The sequence below is a fragment of the Vanessa tameamea genome, chromosome 5, assembly GCF_037043105.1.
Source record: "Vanessa tameamea isolate UH-Manoa-2023 chromosome 5, ilVanTame1 primary haplotype, whole genome shotgun sequence".
Lineage (NCBI taxonomy): Eukaryota > Metazoa > Arthropoda > Insecta > Lepidoptera > Nymphalidae > Vanessa > Vanessa tameamea.
In genome coordinates this window covers 12,095,373-12,117,166 of record NC_087313.1, presented here as the reverse complement: position 1 = coordinate 12,117,166, position 21,794 = coordinate 12,095,373, and the positions used below count along the sequence as shown (strand labels likewise).

At 33.6% G+C, this 21,794-nt stretch overlaps 1 protein-coding gene and 1 non-coding gene across 2 annotated transcripts in view; one reads left to right on the top strand and one right to left on the bottom strand.

The window, feature by feature from the left end:
• Fzr (fizzy-related) overlaps positions 1-21,794 on the bottom strand; it is a 44,361-nt gene that overhangs the window by 7,205 nt on the left and 15,362 nt on the right. Inside the window, exons 2-4 of the mRNA XM_026628750.2 lie at positions 16,379-16,656; positions 4,959-5,069; positions 4,360-4,482 (exon numbers count right to left, since the gene is read on the bottom strand). Of these exons, the coding sequence (XP_026484535.1) occupies positions 4,360-4,482; positions 4,959-5,069; positions 16,379-16,656 (512 nt within the window). The remainder of the gene's footprint in view (positions 1-4,359; positions 4,483-4,958; positions 5,070-16,378; positions 16,657-21,794) is intronic.
• On the top strand, positions 3,800-3,873 carry Trnai-aau (transfer RNA isoleucine (anticodon AAU)). Its single transcript has one exon. It is a non-coding gene; the product is annotated as a tRNA-Ile (tRNA).

The following is a 21,794-nucleotide window of genomic DNA, read 5'->3' as shown; positions in this document are numbered from 1 at the left end:
GTTTCCATCAATAAACAGAGTGATTCAAGAGGAAGGTTTATATGTATAATACATGCGTATTATATTACAGATAAGCCGAGAATTTAAATTTTCCTAGCCGGAAAAACAAGATGTTTTTCTGTTTGTTTGTTCTTTAATCTAGAAGTTGTATATAGACACTTGGGTAGAGCGTTTATGATACAAAATTGACGCGAAAGAAACAAGGAGGCCGGATCATCATCATCATCATCATCAGCCCATACTTGTCCACTGCTGGACGTAGGCCTCTCCAATTGCACGCCACTGTGATCTATCTTCGGCTCCTCGCATCCAGCTCCTGCCAGCCGTCTTGCGCAAATCGTCACTCCACCGTGCCTGAGGACGTCCTACACTACATTTGCCGGGATGCGGTCTCCACTCTAGAACACGTTTTCCCTAACGGTTATCGGTTCTACGACAAATATGGCCGGCCCACTGCCACCTCAACTTACAAATACGGATACTGTTTCTTAAAAATATTTCAAAGTCATACAATTTAATAGAAACTATTATAATTATTTCTACTATTATGTATTCGATCGAAAACGTACAAAAAAAAACGTAATAGATAGATATCTCTATAATAATTTTAATTAGATGCCTTTTTTTATTTCGATGCAAGTGATGTATTAAAGTTACGATACTGGCTTCGCTTTTTATAAACTAATTTGTCTAGTCGTATTTTTTATATGTCAAATATGTCGGACGAGCAAGTGGGCCACCGGATGGTCACCATCATTCATATACATTGGCGCCGTAAGATATATTAACCATTCCTTATAATCCCAAGGCGCAACCAACTTTAAGATGTTATGAACCTTGTGCTTGAATATTGACCTTCATATTTCTAGCCGAAGCACAATAATACTAAGTATTGTTGTTTGTTGGTAGTGTGTGTGGTGAGTAGACCTACCACCAAGTACAATAGTCTTTATAACATAAAAAATGCAAAGTAAAACAAAAAACTCGTGACAAGTAATGAACGCAAATCCAACCATTTAAAATTCAACATATTCAATTGATATTGAAAAAACAAAAAACATATCAAATTAAAAACGAAGCGAATTCAAAGAAATTGGCGAAAAAATACGCGATACGTTAAATATCTTTCTATAAAATAATAATTTTAATTAAAACCCGATAACTTTCCTTTATCGGTCCAATTAATCGGGCTAGGTTTTTTTTTCGTTGCCTCGTCTCGTCTCAAATCTCAGCTGTATTTTTAAGAGCTAGTCACGCTGTTATCAGGGCGCGTGCGAATTATTATTAAACTAGCTTCTCGTACCGGATTCGCACGGGTTGGATGAGTGTCTTTTTTACAGTACACCTGATTGTAAGTTCTCAACACCGCCAATAGAAGGCCAACAATAAATTCATACATAGCCAATGCGAGACCAAACATGGGAGCTAAGATGCCCCTAGTGCCTGTTGTTACTCAGTCACCCTTCAAACCAAAAAACTACAATACTAAGTTTTGCTGTTTGGCGTTAAAATATCTGAGAGTGGTACCTATCTAGACTGGCTTGCACAAAGCCTAACCAACAAATTAATATTCATCGTAATACCTACATATATTCCTAGTTACATATAACCCTTTAGTTATATATAACACTGTAGTTTACGCGACGCCAGTAAAGTCAGCCGATGTGATTCTTTCCGACATCTTCAACAATCATAGTCACATTTCAGCCAATTTACACAAAACTATAATAAATTACACCCAAACTTTCCTCTTGAATCCTCCGTCCATTGGCGAGAACATGAAAATCCGTTCAGACGTTCAGGCAAACAGACAGACGAGACGGGAGGACATTGTTTTATAATATGTAGTGATCCTGTTCATCGACCTTGTACTTAGCCGATCTAGAACTCGTCTACCCCCGCAGTGATACGAAACGCCCACAAAGCCCGGCTACCGTGTAGGCTCTGAAGAATATTGTTTACATTTTTAACGATAATATATCGTTATATAAGAAACCAGTTCATAAGACTATATTTCATTAATTAGTCACATTATTCGTAGTATTTACATATATAATGACACGATGATTTAGCTCGACGGCACCTGTCTAATAGCTTATAAGGCTGCTGTGGGTTCAAATTTCGTGTCAGGTCAATAAAAACGTTATTGAGTTTTTTCCGTCACGATATTGTCAGTAACAGCGCGGAGTTAGGAAGTCGGCAATGTTACATGAGGTTTACGGTTAAGATAGTAAACCTAATTTCACAAACGTACCGCTTTGACGGTTTCTACCTTTCCAGTAAAGAAAAACTTGATGCTGAAACACGTGCTTTTCGGCTACTTCTTAAACTCAGTCATCAAGACATATGATACTTAGATGCTATACTTAGATGATATACTTAGATACATAGATGCGAGTTACACGTGGCAGATTCTCATCAACCACGTGTAGATTTCCCCATAATGTTTTCCTTTACCGCTGAGCAGGAGATGAATTATAAATAAATTAAGCAAACGATTTCGATTCAGTGGTGCTTGCCCCGTGTTTGAACTCCAGAACTATCGAATAAGATTCACGTTTAACATAATTTTTGATGAAAAGTAACTTGTCAATTCCTCCCTTTTCCTAATATAAAATACGAACAGAATCCGATTCTGTTTTATAAGATCGCAAAAGCCTACTTGAATAAAGTATAATGTGATTGGGTTTCGTTTATAGCAAGTTCATAGTATTTATAGCAAGTGTATATCAAACAAGTTTAAAATTCAATAGAAAATATAAATAAATATAATAGACAATATAATTTTGCTCCGTTAGTCTTCGAACTAAATATTCAAGACATTTTTCTTAATTTAAAATTCATCACCGATCTATAACAATATTATAAATGCGAAATTAGCTCTGTCTGTCTGTTGCTCTTTTACGGAAAAACCACTGAGGCGATTTGATAAAGATTTGGCTTTTACTCCCCCTAAAACGCGCGCAAAGTCGAAGTGGACAACTAATTTTCTACAATGTCTTGCAATCTATCAAAATTAAATTTATCGAAACCAGATAGAATCATAAGGATCAAAATATATATATATTTATTTATTGATGTAATTATTTAATTAACGTATACGGCGCAATCAAAAACTCTCAATACCGGTTTGAGACAAAATAAAAACGTCTAGATAATACACCGAGAACCTGCACCGGTAATGCAACGGCTAAAATCTAGTTTTTAGGGTTCACTGTGACGTGCAAAAAAAAAATATAATACAATATTTTTTTTATTTAATTAATATGGCAATTAAATTTGCATCTCACTGATGTTTTAAATACAAAATGATGTGTATCCGATTGTTTGGTACTCGGACGAAGGAATCTTAAGATTCGTATGAAAATCGATTACATAGTAACATGTTATTTAAGTACCTTTAATTGAAAAAAAAAAAAAATTAATTCACAAATAGTATTGCAAGTCTTACTTAATATAAAATAAATAAATACCTATATATTAAGAAGTAAATAATATAGTTATTAAAGAAAGGCGAGTAAAGAAAAAACATACTACGCTCTCGTGAGTCGACCAGCTGAGTGAGGGGGGGGGGGGATTGAATAAATATCGTCCGCGCATGCGCACAACCCACTCACACTTGTTTATAATATTACAATCACGTTTCGCTTCGCACGTAATCCGTCTGAATATAACTCCTATGCACTGAACTAGACGAATTTTATTACCCGAGTAATAACTGGTTTATCAATTTAATATTTTCACGTCAGTTTTATGTCGCATAAAGATAATACATGGATTTTTCGGCATCGATGCCAACGGCCCATTAGCTCAGTTGGTTAGAGCGTCGTGCTAATAACGCGAAGGTCGCGGGTTCGATCCCCTCATGGGCCAATGACTTTTTAGATTGCATGATAGGTATATAACATTTATTTGCATTAGGTTTATTATTTTGCATAAAAACAAGTAATATTATAAATATAAAATCAGTGTTTTAGTTTTTTTTTTTTTCGTTCGCTTCGATTTCCGTTCTTTTCGCAACACAGCGGATACTATGCAGATATTAATTCTTGATAAATATTCGTGTATTATATTTTACGACGGTGTGAGATTTCGGGTTTTTGATGACTTTAATTTTAGTTATTATTTAAATATTTTTAGTGCAATCTGACTGACAGGTTGGCATTCATATTTTTTTATGAAACATCAATTAAGAATTGTTGCCACATCAAAAAAATATATATATTATAAGATACGCCAAATTTAACCTGATAAAACAAATCGCTCTTTAAGGACTTTTTATCATCTTTAAGATTAAATAATCAATATAATATCGTTCGATAATTAGAAATAAACGAGCGTATGAATGAATCCACGTACCTGGCTAGTGCATGCGCTCCACAGGTACACGCAGCTTCCAAGTCCAACGCTGAGAACGTTTTGGGCGGACCAGTCGACCAGGTTCAGATAAAAGTCGTCCTGTAACTCCGGCGCATCAAGCACCTACAATAAAATAACAATAAATAATAAAAGGTTTAATGAATTATCTAATGAGTTAGACATTTTGTTTTTATTTGCGGAGCGATGTTTCGTTCGAACGGTTTATGTTCCGAGATTGCTGTTACTCGATAATACACGCAACCAGTGGCGTGCACGTGTCTTTAAAGGTAAGGGGACACGAATCCAAATACCACAAAACAGACACCAAATAAACAAGACAAAAATGACGATACATACAGATATTCCTTCTTTCCCTTATCATAAGTACATCTATTTCGAGAATTATACGATCATCTCGCATCAGCATTTGATAAAAAAAATACAATTTACTAACATTCGTGGGAGACGTTATTGTATATTAGAGGTAGTCGGTTCTTTCCGTGTCTGAAGTATTTCCTTCCAAACCTGTGGTTGATTTTGATCGCGCTTCTATAATGAATAATGACTTTGACTATGAGATACGAGACGGTAATAAATACCTTAAAGGGAATCCTTGATATTTTTCTAGTTGCTTTACGCGGCGATCGTAGCAGCTTCTGTGATTTCGCTGACACGGGCGAGAGGCTATACGGCGAAGGATCTATATTCTCCTGAAACAATAAACATTACGAATAAATCCAAGTGTATCGTGGCATAGCATAAAAACACGTTTTAATGGACTCTAAAATATTAAAAAAAAAAAAACCATAAAACCGAACGCATTCAAATACGAACTTTACGCCCTATCGAATTCGTTTCCATAAAATGCACAAGGCGAAGTAAACGTCTTTAAAAAATAATGTTCAATAAACATGACAAAATGGACCACTTGATTTAATACTTCAATGCAGAAAAAAAATCGTACCTTCTTTTTATCGACGGTAGACATTTATTACACAGTTTTATATACGAATTCGCTCAAGTTTTATACAACGTACATATCAAGTAGAACGGCGAAAACTAAAATTGCAAAACGAGATGACGCGAGACGAGCCGTTTGTAATTCAATCAATATTCGACAACTTGAAAGGCAATAAAATAAACGGACGAGGAAATAAATTAAATTTAATCGAAATCTTTAACTACTTAACAAATCTTTCATCGACGCTTAGAAACGTGTAGATCAACAAAAAATAATAAAAATAAACTTTATCGCAGACATTAAAAAAAAAAAATGTTTACTAGTATCTTGACAATCTCATTATAGACACAGAGAAACTCATCAAGATACGACGAACAGAATAATAGGCGTAGATTTCTGTCTAAATTAAGCTCACAGTTACTAGCGAACGACCGAAGAGGTTCGACAAAGATTTGTGGTAACAAAGTACAAAACATTCAAAGTAGAGACGCATTCACGGGAGGCGTTAGAATCGGTGCTAAAGTAACAAATGATGCTGCACTCATTAGGCTCTTGGGTAATAAAAAAGACAAATGCTCGGGCAGTTCGCAGCACAGAAAACACTAACGGAACAAAAACTACTGACAAATTGAATCGACTAATTTCAACGCCGTGCCAGCGAGAAGCGGTAACATACAAGTACAAAAAACATAAAAGTTTGAGTGCGATGTTCATTAGAGTTACTAAATTGTAACTCTCGAGTTAAGTATGTATATTATTCTAAGATGTTACGTAAGACGAATAATTACTAGCAATTTATTTATAAGCTATATAGTGAAATTTTAGAGGCCCAAATGGGGAAATCGCCTAGAAACCTCCTGGAGCGGAACGTAAGTCCTTGAAAGGTTCGGCTACCCGTTGCCTTTTGTGCGAATCGCGATAAAAAAAAAAACGACTGAAAAAACAAACGTAACAAAATTAAACTCAGCACATTCGATAGCGTTTCGATTTGTCAGCGATTTTTTTTACACGAATCTTTCAATTAATCATAACCAAAATTCTATTCATTTTCTTATGATCGATCTCATATAAGAGCTAGACCTGTTACTACGTCGCTCAAAACTGTCCTACTGAATCTAGTCGTTCATTGAAAACAAAGCGACACGCCAAGAATAATAAACATACAATTATCCTAGAAGAACGCTAAAAGTTTAATGGATATTATAGCACTAACAGGCATTATAAAAATTCTAAGTAATTTACTGCAAAAAAGTGCACATTTCGCGTAAACTCATGGCAATAATCACGACCATCAACCAGTTTTATTATACCTCCCGAGTAATCTAGATGCTTCAGAAAGCATAAAAAAATTTCGTGGGATTTAACGTAGTTGATATAACAATGCTTATTATTTTGCGAATAATAATTTTAAAGTTGAATTAAAATTAAATAGCGTGGGCGATATTATTGGAAGTCTGCGGGTAACACTGCGTCCAAAGCATTATATACGAAAAGGACACGTCCTGTCGCCTTTGCATACACATTAATGCGATTCAAATGGAAATATAACTGGGTTTGTGACACCCACTTCAAACAAAAAAACATAAGACGCTGACACAAAAACACGAGAGTTAAGCACGCTTACAATAAATATTGTTGATAAAGAAAGGGATTTACACGTAGTACTACAGATATCGTTACCTTAACCGTTAATGTCCCAAATTTAAATTACTTGCTCATTTCAAATTAAATCACACGTTATATATAAAATCAAATACTATTAAGAATAGCTATGAATGAAAAAGTAACGGTAAAACTGAAATAAGAATGAAAGTGCATAGTGTGCATGATGATTAATTTACAACTGCCACTTAAGGAGATATTGACTTAGCAAACGCCCCGCCCCCGAATGGTCGTCGACACACTGGCCTTGGTATGTGATCGAAAACGAATGCATATTATTATATTATGTAAGCCGAAAATTGCCTGTGGGAAATTGCAACTGGTTTTAAAAAAAAACACGCAATGTTCCGTCAGCTGAGATTCACGAGGATAACGAATTAAGAGACGAGACTTGTGAGAGGATGACAAAGCTTTGGCTATTTCGCTTATTACAAAACTATGACTCATGGAGATTATATCTTATTAGACACTTAAAATTAAACTTATATTTGGATACGGTGATTTTTTAATAAATCCGATGATATATTAGAACATTAAACTGATATCGAAGAAGAATCATCCGAGACATTAAAAAAACATTTGTACATATATTTAAGTAACGCATAACTAATCCGGATTATTATTTCTTACTCGCACTACTGCAGAGTTGACCTCTTCAATAATTTCGAATACTAATGCTATTTTGATTGGATGATTTATATTTTTTGTATAATTATAAAAATAAAATTGCTGTCGAAACGCTTGAAGCACATTAATAATATATTTTAAGTCACGTCATATTGTAATAAAAAATATTTTTACCTAACTCGCTTCAACGCGTTGCAAAGATTCAACGATTTATCAAGTGCTTCTATGTACAAAAAAAGCAATAATCTTTAACATCCTGCACTTTATATTGAGGTGGTCAGATGTTAATTTGGTAATAAAATGTTAATTTAAATATATAAATCTGAAATGGCGTGACGGTAGCCATCATTGTGTAGTGTTGCGGTCGTAGATAATGTATAGATCGAGCAATTGCCTATTTCCTCTACGCACAATTGCGTTATTCAGAGGGAATAGATAGAGGCACCGAACAATAGATCAGAAAACGATACGCCATTTAATGGACATCGACCTAATGCAAGTCTGCATTAACTGCATCAAATAATTCATTCAATTCGATATATTTGAGAACTTTTAATAACAATTTAAAAGAACCTAAATCTTTATATTTTAGCATTTCACACTCCTATCAGAAAAAGTATTTAATATACATTTTATTACAATTTATGTGTTAGAATATTGGGTTGATATACATTTAAATAAAATATGAGCAATAGGTGAAAAAAGAACGGTATCTTGTAAAATGTCATCGTAGACGATGAATAAAATATCGACATTATGCAAACAGAAAATTTGAATCAATACCTAAACTTAGTTAACTATGGATTTACTATGCATTATTTCAGCAAATATAACCATGTCAATTGAACTCCCGCGAACTGACGAAGTTAAATCAACGGAATCGCATTAAATAATTATCAATTACAAAGACAACGCAAAACACGATAGCGAATTAAGAAGTTAAAATTGTAATGTACTTATTACTTTAATGACATGACAGCGTCTTAAGAAAAAGGTAAAAGAAAAATTTCAATATAACGCAAACCACAATGATGTAAGATGAATGAGCAATCAGAATCCAAGTTTATTAACCTCAGACAGCAGACGCATAAAAAGCTAGAAATATACCATGTAGTGACTAGATCTTAGATAACAGATTGATTGGTACTATAAATGAATGGCAGATTTTGTGACCTGAACGGATCCGTAAACAGGTCACGTTGGATGCGCAATAATAAAAAATTATGCCACCGTAGAAAAACGTAGTCCCCTTTCAGTCGACCTAGTGTGAAGAGAATACAAATATAAAACTAATCCAAACCCGGAACTTATCTGAATTTAGCACCATTATAATGAGTCATCTAAATAACAAACTTCGCACGAGAAATTTTCAAATATGTCAACTATACGTGACCATTGTCGTTTTGCAGCCAACATAAGAAATTGAACGTAATTTTTTAACAGCATTGCGGTAAGTTAAAAGTCCGACTAATTTAAAAATGGTGTCGTGGATTTGACTCAATATGCCGATTCAATTGACTTAACTGTGTAAATAAACGTAACCCTACCGGGCCTCGATCGCAAAAGCCTCGGCAAACAAGCAATTGTGTACATAGTAGGAAAAAAATTAAGGCCAAGTAGATGCCTCTTGCGAAATACCCTCAGTTACCGGTAGGTGTTGATTCTGTAAATAAACCACTAAGCGAACACCGTTGGTCACTTCTGACCAAACCTGTAGCTGATGACACAGGAGCTAAGTTTATTAAAATTAAATTAGAATATAATTTAAATATATTTGAGATAATATCATTTACATAAGGTAAGCCAAAATTGAAACGGATAAAAACATTTAAAAAACTATTATATAACACCGATACATCGCGAGTCACAAAACACGTGGGTGGTAGTAAATATGATTGCGATTCAATTTTTCATTTCTTTTTGCAACATCGAAGTAACAATAGAACCAAACGAACAACTAGTCTGATACCTAAAATATCAAAGGCCTTTAGGTTCAGATTAAACATAATACCTAACGAACGGCCAATAATGTATTGTATTGTACGAAACGATCCCCGCCGCGCGATGTCAGTCAACGACTTTGTCATATTAGGTAATACATACATACTATGTATCAGATAACACAGGACATCTGCATGGTGATTAGTGACTTGTAAATGTCAATCAGTGGACTTTCGATCATTGTTATAAAGCAAAAAATCACAAAGAGCCACTTACATGTCAGTAAATGACATCGAACAACCAAGGCCACGAGGTACAAACATCAGTGGGCATACAGAATAAAAAAAGTTTCGATATAATTAACGAGAAACCGAGTCGACAGACTGAGACGTCTTGGAAATTAGAAGGAGCAACCTAGAGAATGAATCGAAACCGTGACTCTGCTTTAATAAACGGACAATCTAAAACATGATCTAGATAGTAAAAACACAACAGCAGCTTGCCTATCGTCTCAAAAACAACAAAGAAAACGATTACATGGACTCTGATAAAGAATAAAAAGAAAAAATGCATTTGTTGAATCAAATGCTGCAAAAGTTACAATTCATCCCCTGCCAATGACCGCGAGTCTAGACTGAACTTTATATCTTGCTGCGTGAGTTGCCTTTGCCGAAAACATAACGCTGCGTATGACGAACAAATGAGAATTATCACTATCGTACATCATACAAGTTTTTATCATACACTATAAACATTTCTGAGTAACGCTCTACAGATTGAATTATTGTGAAGTTATTTATGTAATTACTATATTTAATAGCCATTAACTAATTGAAGTTAGGTTACGTTTTTAATAAACTCAATCATACGAATAAATTATTATTTCACGTGAGAAGTAGCAGTTAAACCCGGCTAGATTTTTTGCGTCTTTTTGCGAAACCATTAAGTTTAAAATCAATTTCACTAGGAACATTAAATTCTTGTCCCGGAGGATACGGACAATAAATCAAGCTACAACAACATAGCGTGAACATATCAAATTAAAACATGTAATCGATCAATCGATCCCTATTTTAAATTTACATTAAAAAACAATTTGGACTATGTCCTAGATCATTTTTGCACGAGTGAAAAGATACGTCACAATTAAAATATCGTGCGTTGAAAATTTTAATCACGGATACGTCCCGACTCTTACCGGTGATAAAAAAGAATCACCCGCGACTTCAACACAAACGGACCAATGAACCCTAGGATCGCACGCATCATTGAAATGCGCAGGCGCAAAATTTGTAAATTGCAAAGCGTCTAGACTTTTATCCGTTCAAGGTCTCGAAGCAAAAAGCATTAGATAAACCGAGACGTGAGGATCCGTCGCGCCTGCACTGTACCCAAGACGGTGAGCACTATAATATAATTGCAGACGGTAACGAAGCAGGCGCAGTCAGATAATTGATTTTATGAATCGCTATGGGAATACGAGTTAAAAGCTTTTCTCCTTTGATTTCGCGTCCTTATAATTCCCGTTTCCGTCATAACAATCATTTTATAGTTAATAAAACTTAAGAGTAAATTATCTAAGATTGCATTGAACGTACTCTATTTTTTTTTTTACCGAGAGGTGCTTTACCCCGCCAACTTGTCAGGTGAAGAGATAATATAAAAAATGGGCACGTGGTGAATACATAAGGAGTTTTTTTTACGCACTAACTAAGTTACGCTTCTGTATAAAAAACAACGACCATATACATTTTATATCTACGAGAGCTTCCTGAAAAGGTGGCGCAATTCGATCACTGCACCAGCTCCGATACCCAATATGCGAATTCAATTAACGCTGATAGAATTTATTTTTGAAGGTCAGGAATTTATAGCGGCTCGTTTATTGTGCATCGTTTTGAATAGCCTTTAGTTATCATAAAATTATTCTTACATAATAAAGAAGTCCGAATATCTAAACAATAAAATTTGTTGAATGGGTAAGTCTAAAGATTAATAATATTTATCCTTCGAATACCTGCACGAACGTATTAACAAACGACATTTATATGATTGGAAAAAATAATTTTGCAACACGTAATAAAGATAAGAAAACATTAAAATGTCACATTGTTTAATTTGACAAAGGCGAATAAAATGTGCCAAAAATTTACACAATTGTAATGCATGCAGTCGATACAAAATTCATCGGTGGCCGAAAATTTACATTTATACAAAGCGCCGATTAGAATTTATATGGAGACGCATTTGGAATTGAGTCACTGTCAATGCATTCACGTATGAACCGAATTTTGTATTCAATAGCTATGCGCGTATAATCCAGTGGGTGGTACCCATAGAACAAATCTAGATTGTCATGAATATTTTTGATCGTTTTTTGTAGATGGCATATGATAGATTGGATTTATAAAGCGTGCTATGTTTTCTATACTAATATAATAAACGTAAAAGTCTGTGTCTGTGTGTCTTTCACGGCCAAACAACTGAATCGAATTTGATAAAATTTGATATAAAGCAAGCTTGAACTTTTTTGTTTATTTTTATGATATCGGTAGGCGGACGAGCAAATACCTGATGGTAAGTGGTCTTTACCGCCCATAGACAATGGCGCTGTAAGAAATATTAACCATTCCTTAGATCACCAATGCGCCACCAACCTTGGGAACTAAGATGTTATGTCCCTTGTGTCTGCAGTTGCACTGGCTCACTCACCCTTCAAACCGGAACAAAACAATACTGACTACTGCTGTGTGGCGGTAGAATATCTGATGAGTGGGTGGTAACTACCCAGACGGGCTTGCACAAAGACCTACAACCAAGTAGTTTCTGACGTCTAACCCCCAAACGAGGGAACGAAGCCGAACTAGTATTTAAAAAAACGTTCTTATTTTAAATCATTAAACAAGTATATACAAAGATATTATATTAATTCGATTGCACAGATATAAATAAAATGAAGTTAAATATATTTACACGTGTGGTTATCGTTAAAGTATGCATTTATAAGAGCGCTAAGTGTCTACCAGAGATGAAGTTCATTAGATTTACATCGATTAAATTTTAAATTAAATGAATGATGTAGTCGTTAATCTTTTTTTAGAAGACGTCTTAAATAGGTAGAGATCTGACGTGTTATTTAATGTAATGAATTTCAATAACACATTCTTAAATTAATACGTTTTAGAACATTAGTTGACCTCTCACCCGAGTAAAGAAGATGTACCTACCTACCTACATTACTTTTTTGGTGTTTTTTTTTTAAAAAAAAACCACCCGTTGACAGCGTGGTTATAAACGTGAGCAATCTTGGCCAAATCGTGAATGGCAATCAACGCCACTGACTAGTCACTAATGTACATACATTGAGACCAGCAGAAATTATACGGAGCACAGATATGTTATATAGTTAACTATCGCTGGGAGTCTATCAGTTAATATGACCATGGCAATACTAAAATAATGGACTAAATCATTATTGATATATTTTATTAAAAAAAAATGTAGCTTGTTTACATTTACTAGAAGAAGTTAAAATTCAGTAAGCAGACTACGCAATTTTGTAAGTAAACATATTTAAAGTACAAAACTTAAAATATTTTAAAACACACTCAGCCGAACAAATAATCACGTCTTTCGTGACGGATATACATAATTATTTTGCACTCGAAACCTATATTTGTTTATGAACTGAAAAACGAACGGACACAAACAACATGCAAAATTGAATATTCTAAACGTTTGACCGTAAAATTTTAATAATTTATTTTAGGTCGTTGTCACCGCTGAGTGATGTCAGTCGGACAGACAAATGACGGGACAGAAATTATGCGAGAGAGAAAAAAACAATGGCATTGTATCGAACGTAATGGCCGGTGAAAAAAGATGCAGAACCAATAAAATTTTAGGTACCTACGAAAAAAAAAAAAATATATATATATATATACATATATACATACAAATTTGCATTTAATACGAAACTTAACAAAAAACATAGACGGTTATCATTAGCATACGTTCATTGTCACTATAGCGCTAAACGCGATAATTGACACACAAAGGTATTTTTGCAAGAGGACACCAGCCAGTGTTCCTTTCTACCGACCGACTCGTTTACTTCACACTTAAAATATGATGCTGCTATGTTTGTTCGTTGTGTGTACATTACAGCTTACGTCGAGTGTAATGAATATTCAATCGTCGATATTTTTTTGCATACGGTTACGACTATCGTTGATTTTATTTATTAACATTAAAAAAATAAGCGAGCAATTTAAGCGAACCTATCCGTTTGACCGTGTACCAAAATCACTGAAGCGAATATTAAGATCGTGTGAGAAGTGAATATCCATCCCAGAACATTTGCGAAATGTGTAATATACATAAAATTCACCACACGCCATCTCGTTTTCCGTGTACGTTTTTCACACGGATTGCTATTCATTAAACTATGTTAAACCAGAAAGTGTTTCCAACAGAATTGTGACCGACGTCATTTCTAAACTTTATAACAAAAGAGACTTAACTTGCGTAAGTTTAGAGCGGACATAGTCGCAGCGAGGCGTCTCGGATTTGCATAAATAATTACAAGACAAAAAGGTATAAGAAAATGTACGCGTTACGTCTTGCTACCGAGGGGGCAAAGTTTACGTTTACTGATTTGAACGCACACGTTACCTCATAAAGGAGTGACATTCGATAATTGGATTGTTATTACAAAGGGTACCGACACATTCAACGATTTCATCGTAATAATACTCGGCACAAATACGTATTTAAGGCCGAAAAGCCATTTTTAACGATACAAATACAGCGTTTGTTTAATACAAACGTTTACGATTCGAGATTTTTTTATAAAATAACATTTTATTTGTATAAAAAAGGAATTAAATAAACCGTACTTTTTATTTTTACCGATGGTAAACCTATCCTCCCATGTTGGCCGTTGCCTCGACGTATGTTTAATCCGCCATATTTACGTATCTTCGAGTTCTCAAAAGGCTCAAAATAATAAAAAACGACAACTTCTAAACAGCGTATACTAAATATTTTCTGGCGTTCGGGGTTTTGGAATGGTACTAATCAACATTTACGACATCGTTATACCTATAACTTGAAAATGGATCCTAAAAGTTTCGAATTTCACTAACACTAATTTCAAATCAATGGACATATAAATTACGAATCACTATCGTACCTTATAAAAGGTAGAGCATGAATCTGGATCACGCTGCTTTTCAAGCAATATGTTTATTTAAAAGTTTGATGTCCTCTAAAAAAATAATGATAGAAAATTAATGATATTTGCCTGCTAAAAATAAAGGTATTCTTTATTTTAGGATAAAAACTTTACACGATTTTAAATCAACGCAAAACACAACTTGACAAAATCGTCAAACGACTTGACCCTATAATAAAAACTCGCAACCTTGGTGTTTTAAAAGTTTTTTATTTTTTTTTGTCATATTGAAATTACCAAAGATACTGTCACATTGAGATCGCATCACCATTAGATGGGCAACTTTACGTGACATAATAGCCCATTTAAATGTATTGGTGAACTCACCTCGAAGTCACTTCGGAGTCTTAAAACTTGGGTCACAAGTAATTCTTGAATATCATGACAAAATTACTGGGTCAAAAAAAAAATCATTTATATAAGCACTATAACTGGAAAAAAATGGTAATTTTGTTGCTTAAGAAAGAAAAAATCATTTTTTATATTAAGAATTTACGGACGCGTTTTTATAGCGAACTCAAATCAAAAGGTACTAAAACAAAACGATTTCCAAACGACAAAGATCTTCAATTATTGTTTTCTAAATAACTCATCATGATCCAAAGAAGAGGAACATTTTTAAATATATCACGGTGATGTGTTCATAAATATTGTCGTGACAACGAGGCATTGGATCTTTCGCAGTCATCCTGACGGAATTTATCGTCCACACCACTTCATGATCTGCATAAAAGCATAAATCAAAAATGCACAAAAAATTTTATGTTTCGAAGACTAAAAAACAAACTTGAAAAACACTAATTACCCTTTATTCTTTAATTACCATTTATTGTTGGCAAATAAAAAATTCGTTGCAATTAGACACAGCCAAATATAAAGATATCACATATTGATATTGGTTTTTAAGACGAAGACACTAATTAAACGTGCAATTTAGTATAGAAGTACCGTATTTTTATTTCATTTAAAATATTTGATATTCTAAGTTGAAGACTTTCGAAATTAGCACTAAGTGGTGTGTTATTTATATAATTATAATTCATTAAAATCTTGAGACGTTTTATCTGAGCCCAAAATAAATATATTAGTTGAGTCTTATTTAGAAGGCAAATCTTATTTATGTGACGAAGAAGTTAATCGCTTTAAAGTTTCACTGAAACGGAACCCGAATTCCGATCAAACGGAGTCCTTTTCTTTATGACATTCGGATTGTAAAATATTCGCACAGTATCAGACACATTAGAAGGACGGCATAAAAGTGAAAATAAAAATATTATCTTAAATCATGAGGCTAATTAAATATATACTTTTAAGACAGGATATAATGTTAGCAATTTAATCGCCGGCCATATTTTTTTTACAATTTAAATTAAAATATTCTAAGTATAGATATGCATTTACCTGAACTTGGAGAATTCAAATTTTTGACCGAAAAAGGTATTTCAAATATAACTTGATTTCCAAGCGGTCTGTTAATGGAGCACTATGTTTGGAATATTAAAGAGGCCTTTCAAAATTTGTCCTAAATATATATAGTGATGAGCCCTTTATAAAATATTGCCTTGTTATTAAATATTGTCAATCGAACTTACCTCAGCACTGTGTACGGGTGCTCGGAACCTAAAGACTGGCGGAGAGTACGCCAATGCCGCTCTAGCTGCTGAAGCTAGTTGAACAGCGCCCAGCGCAGCTCTGTTGCTTTCGCCACAATTTGTCGGTGGACCTCTTAACTCTTCGATCTGAGCACCAAGAAGTTCGTTCCGTAGTAGGCATCCATATGCTAGGTGGTCTCGACCCCCTCCAGCTCCATCGTTACCGCCGTCGCTGCGAGGTTTCTTAGCTGGCTGATTTTCTGTGCCACGACGAATTGCTGAAAAGGAGAAAATAAAAATGAACATTTTCAAATCAGCAACATAATGATTGATGAAAATAATGTTTATATAATACCAAAACAATGAGAAGTTAAAAATTATCTGCGATCACTCAACGACTCAGGTGTTATGATTAATTACTTAGATAATGTTTTTTATTAGCGAAAAGGTAAGATTACAGAGCCCGAATTAAGCTGAGAGTACAATACAAAGAACTCTCAATAAATAAAGTATTATTTATATTACTGAAACACGCGTCCGTATTTCTGACAACAGCTCGAAATGCTATCTGGTGCATTTTTGTTTTGTTGGTTTTTTGTTTGGATAAAAAGTGCCGCAGCAAGAAGCATTTTAATTTGCGGTGTGAATATACTTTCATACTTCATACCGAATTCGTTTCAAATGCCGCCGATGGTTCGAATACAATTTCTTTAATTCAATTATTTACTTTAGGGATTTAAGATGTGCTAAATGTATTACCATTTTCGTAGCCGATTTAAATTTTATTAACATTTTTACCCGCAAAAGATAAATATTTTTAACTCTTATCCGCTTCAGCCGACGGTAGACTTTACGGCATAAAATAATATTACGATAATAACATGAAAATGCTATAAATATAAGATTACTGTAACAAAAACATTTCCAGGTAAATGCCACCCAACAATCAAATTATGGGTTTTGTCTGTTGCGGCGGTAACGAATCCATAAATAGCTCTATGCGCACGCGCAGAGTACATCGTGGCTTGTCAGAGCCATATGGGCGCGTGCGGGTGATTCATTGCCGAAATAATTCTAAACATTTAGACATTTCAACGATCTTAGGTTTATTTATTAGTAAAGGTGATATTTTTAAATCACTTAATTTATTTATAAAGAAATTATGTAACAATTTAAAAAATATGCAATGTCGCAATTCATTTCAAATTTCATTTGTACAATTAAGTTCTTTAATACATTATTTTTTTGTAATAAAAAAAATAATAAAATAAACATTAAAAAGTTAATAACATTAATCATAACCAATACAAATATTCCCTACTAACCGAAATACACTGAAATCGAACCCAACAATGTGGTAGATAATTCCGGATACTGATAATACTGACAATACTAAAAGTGTAATTAATCTTCGAAGGCCAGTTCTAAAAATAACGAAAAAAAAAAAAAAAAAACACATGCTCACTTATCACAACTTTACATATCCTATTAGTTATGATCATCAAGACTGAATCAGATAGGATTCAATTTAGAAAATGACTTTTATTTACCATTAAAGCAAGAAAACTAAATTGATTTAAGAAATTTGAATAACAAAATATTTTCGTTGAAAATTACAAAACAAATTTCAACGTATCTTAATATAAATTACCAGACACGAACTGACAATAACCTAACTGTGCTAAATTAAAACTATCGCTATGCACACGAACATTTCGTTTAAAATAAAAATCTAGACGCAGACCAAATCTTAGCAGACAAACTTGTACATACATAAATTATCACAAAAACCATGTGAACGATGGAACTCGTATTGGATGTGACAATTATTAATTATAGACATAATTATGAATAACTTAAAGACGCAAAACCATGGCCCCAATTTCCGACTACCCGGGAGACATTGCCAAAAATATTCTTTCAACGTGGTACATCTTTTCATCATCATCAACTTTGGTTATTACGGTTTGTGATTCATTTGTAGAACTTATGCACTTCGAAGGTGACTCACTTGAGGAGTGCGTAGTTGGAGCAATAATTTAGGTATTACAAGGAAATAATTTGTTCAAAATACACTGTCGAATGTATTTTGAACCAAAATTTATTAAAAACACGTAAACAATATAATCAAAATACAAAATGGTTAACACCAAAGATAAATTAGTAATTAATTATTTATTGGTTGCAAATGTTGCAACAAGTATATAAATACATAGTTGGAAATACTTGCATAAACAACAATCAGAGACTAAGCCAAAACTGTACTGGAAAATGACAGTACAAGAACTAGGTTAGGTGACGATTTGAGACTTAAATCTCTAATAATATAAAATTAACCAAAAAAATTCTTAGATATTTTTAAGAATTTTCCAGAAAAATAGCACACATGTGAAATTAAGAAAATTTACAACTAAATTAAAACTAAGTTTTAACTTGATTAATGATACCCAACAATTAATATACGTATATACATCAGCTCATGGAGATTCTTAGATAGGTTTAAAGGTACGCAACACTATTTCTCACAATGAGAATGCAAAGCTGCAGGCAATTCAACACAGTTGCTAACGAAAGATATTGCTAGTCGTGATTCACACTTCGCTCGAAAACGACCGCAGCCAATGATAAAGACTACGTTTATAATATAAATTTAAATTCGAAGACAATACTAAAATTTTAGCTAAACTTAACAACGCAAAAACTGGACTGAGCAAGGAAGATATAACAGTTTGAAAAAAAAAAAAACAACTAAATTATAATTTTTATGGAAACAGTGATGTAGTAAAAATAAAAGCAATAAAAACATGGAAGAAATAAAGTAAATTTAACTGCTAGATTATATAAGTAAGTCTCTCTCAGATCTCGTTATAATGATTGCGCTCGGTCTTAGTAGCTTGAAGGGACCACGCTGTGTCGTACTGGCCGAGACCACTTATCTTCTATTAGATACTCATACACCTATACTTGCAATATAAATAAGTTGGTCGTGTAGTTTCACGAAGTATTAAATGTTAATCGACTCGACAATCATGCTTCTTAGAATTTTCAATTAAAATTTCCACATACAATTCTTATATATCTGTCCTCGTTTCTCGTGCTAAACTAATTTATACGTTATATCGTTTAATATTCAACACACAAATCTATGATGCGAATACTAAAAACGCAGCGAAATTTTCCATTTCCTCTAAAAATATCTATAATATAGCTTTAATTAGTATCCGCCGAAACCGTTCGCATAAAGGAAATTTGAATAGGAATAGATACTGTTTCTATGCCGAGTTCATTGCTCTATACCGGACGTCGGAACTTCGGAAATGCGAACCAAAATTGCATTTCAATTTTAAGCGACCGAGCAACAGACTTCAGTCAAAAGCTAAACTAATATAAAAACACAATCACACAATTTCCTTCCTGAGCAGCGCCCATACAAGGTGCGTCGACGATACACTTTGTACGTATTCGGTGGGGTACGTGACAAACGAACAGTCAATTAATTCAGACCAACGCCAAATTCGTCGACATCCTATCGGATGCGAATGTACGCTGAATGGTGATGGTTATAAAGGCTACTTTCCTTGGTTTATTTAAGAATCTAATCGTCTAATTCTAACCGTCTTTTGCGAGGCCTCCACCTACAATGCTGCCCACATTCAATTTATCGCGAATTGGTCCAAATTTCGATACCTACTAATCTTTAACCACGTTTAAATAATTTAAAATAAATGAAACCAATCAGCTAAATAATGAAACGTACACAATAATACTAGTACAAGTGACAGTTACAGTTTACCTATTTTAATCCAAAAATAAATAGACACAGAAATGGACATAAATATTTGTAACATATATATATATTTCTAATGCATACATAAATAATGTTGACTTAATATATTCAACTTTAACCGGAAATAAATGTTGTCATCAGAAATCATTCAAAGCGTTCGTAAGGTAGATATCAATAAACACCTGACGACAAAAGGGTTTGCGAGGTATGTATGTGATAAGAAAAACTATTAAAACACTCGTAATGGTTATCACTATCTATAGACTCCAGAAAAAAAGTGTGTCATGCACTTCGGTTATCGTAACATTCTTGTAACAGGTGAAAAAAGTTACAACGAAATGTTAAAACACAAATATTCAACGTTACAGTACAAAAATTGAACGAGAAACAATACATATGCACCTAGTTCAGAGTTAGTGTTTAAACAGACATTGTATGACCGAGGTCAATACTGTAGCTAGGTGCGTTTAGTTTTATTATAAAACATTGCGCAATTATTTTGTAACGTAAGAACCATTTTACAAAACTACCGGTAAAATAGAAATAATATTGTTTTCTCTGATAACATAACGCTATATTTTAAAATACTAAAAATATTGATAGCAAATAAATCGTACTAATACTATAAATAATTACTTTCTTCTGAAGGGCTCTTTGAACTTTGTTTAATATAAACAAGATAACTAATTGGTTCATTCGCCCCGCTCCTGGATGCTGGCGGATGCAAATGGACGAATGTTTACTTTAAGTGGCTTCGAGATTAGGGATGTCTGTCACAACTCAAAGGAAAGGCACTAATTAAAAATACAAACAAAAAGTACTCCTTCGAGAGAACTGCACGCAATTTCCTCAAGAACTTCCATCGTTCCTTTGAAAAATTACTCTTCCTTTATGGGACAACGAATTTATAAGTTAGCCGATGAAATGGAAATTAACGTCAGTCTTATAGAAGAGAAAGCAATCACCATCATTCACAATGAGGAAATGAGAGAATAGGGTTAATGATATAATATCCAGCGTTTTACAAATGTCATTGTAGGCCGGCAACCGAGCCATTAGGTACTCGATTGCATGACCTAAATACTAAATTGCAGTATGCCTTTACAATTTCATAGTATGCACTAGCGTTTACTAAAGGACACATAGCAACGCGTGATGTTTCTAGAATCAATAGACCTAAATTAAATTCAGATAAGATTATAGATATTTTATTCCAAATTCTAATAATGTAAAAAATATAATACACCCAAGACAATTTTGCAGTATTTTAAAATACCATTTTAAAACTTTTGTTCGGAGGTTTATCGCTATTTATATTTGCTCCGACGTATTTTCTAAGTACTTGTTATCAAGGAATTCTCGTATAAACCTATACTTTCTACAATATATTATCGGTTATGTCTTTTAGGTTCCGCGTTGCTTGTGTGCGATTTATGGCTATCTTAATAACCCATTAAAACGCAATATACAACCCGAGCCATGTTCAATTTTTAATTATATATAAAACAGTATAATGATATGTATTATATTATATACTTTTGATATTATCTAATGACATTTCACAACTAACAAAATGTTTGTTCAAATAATTCAAAATTTTTTTGCAACTCCTTAATTTAAACTAATCCC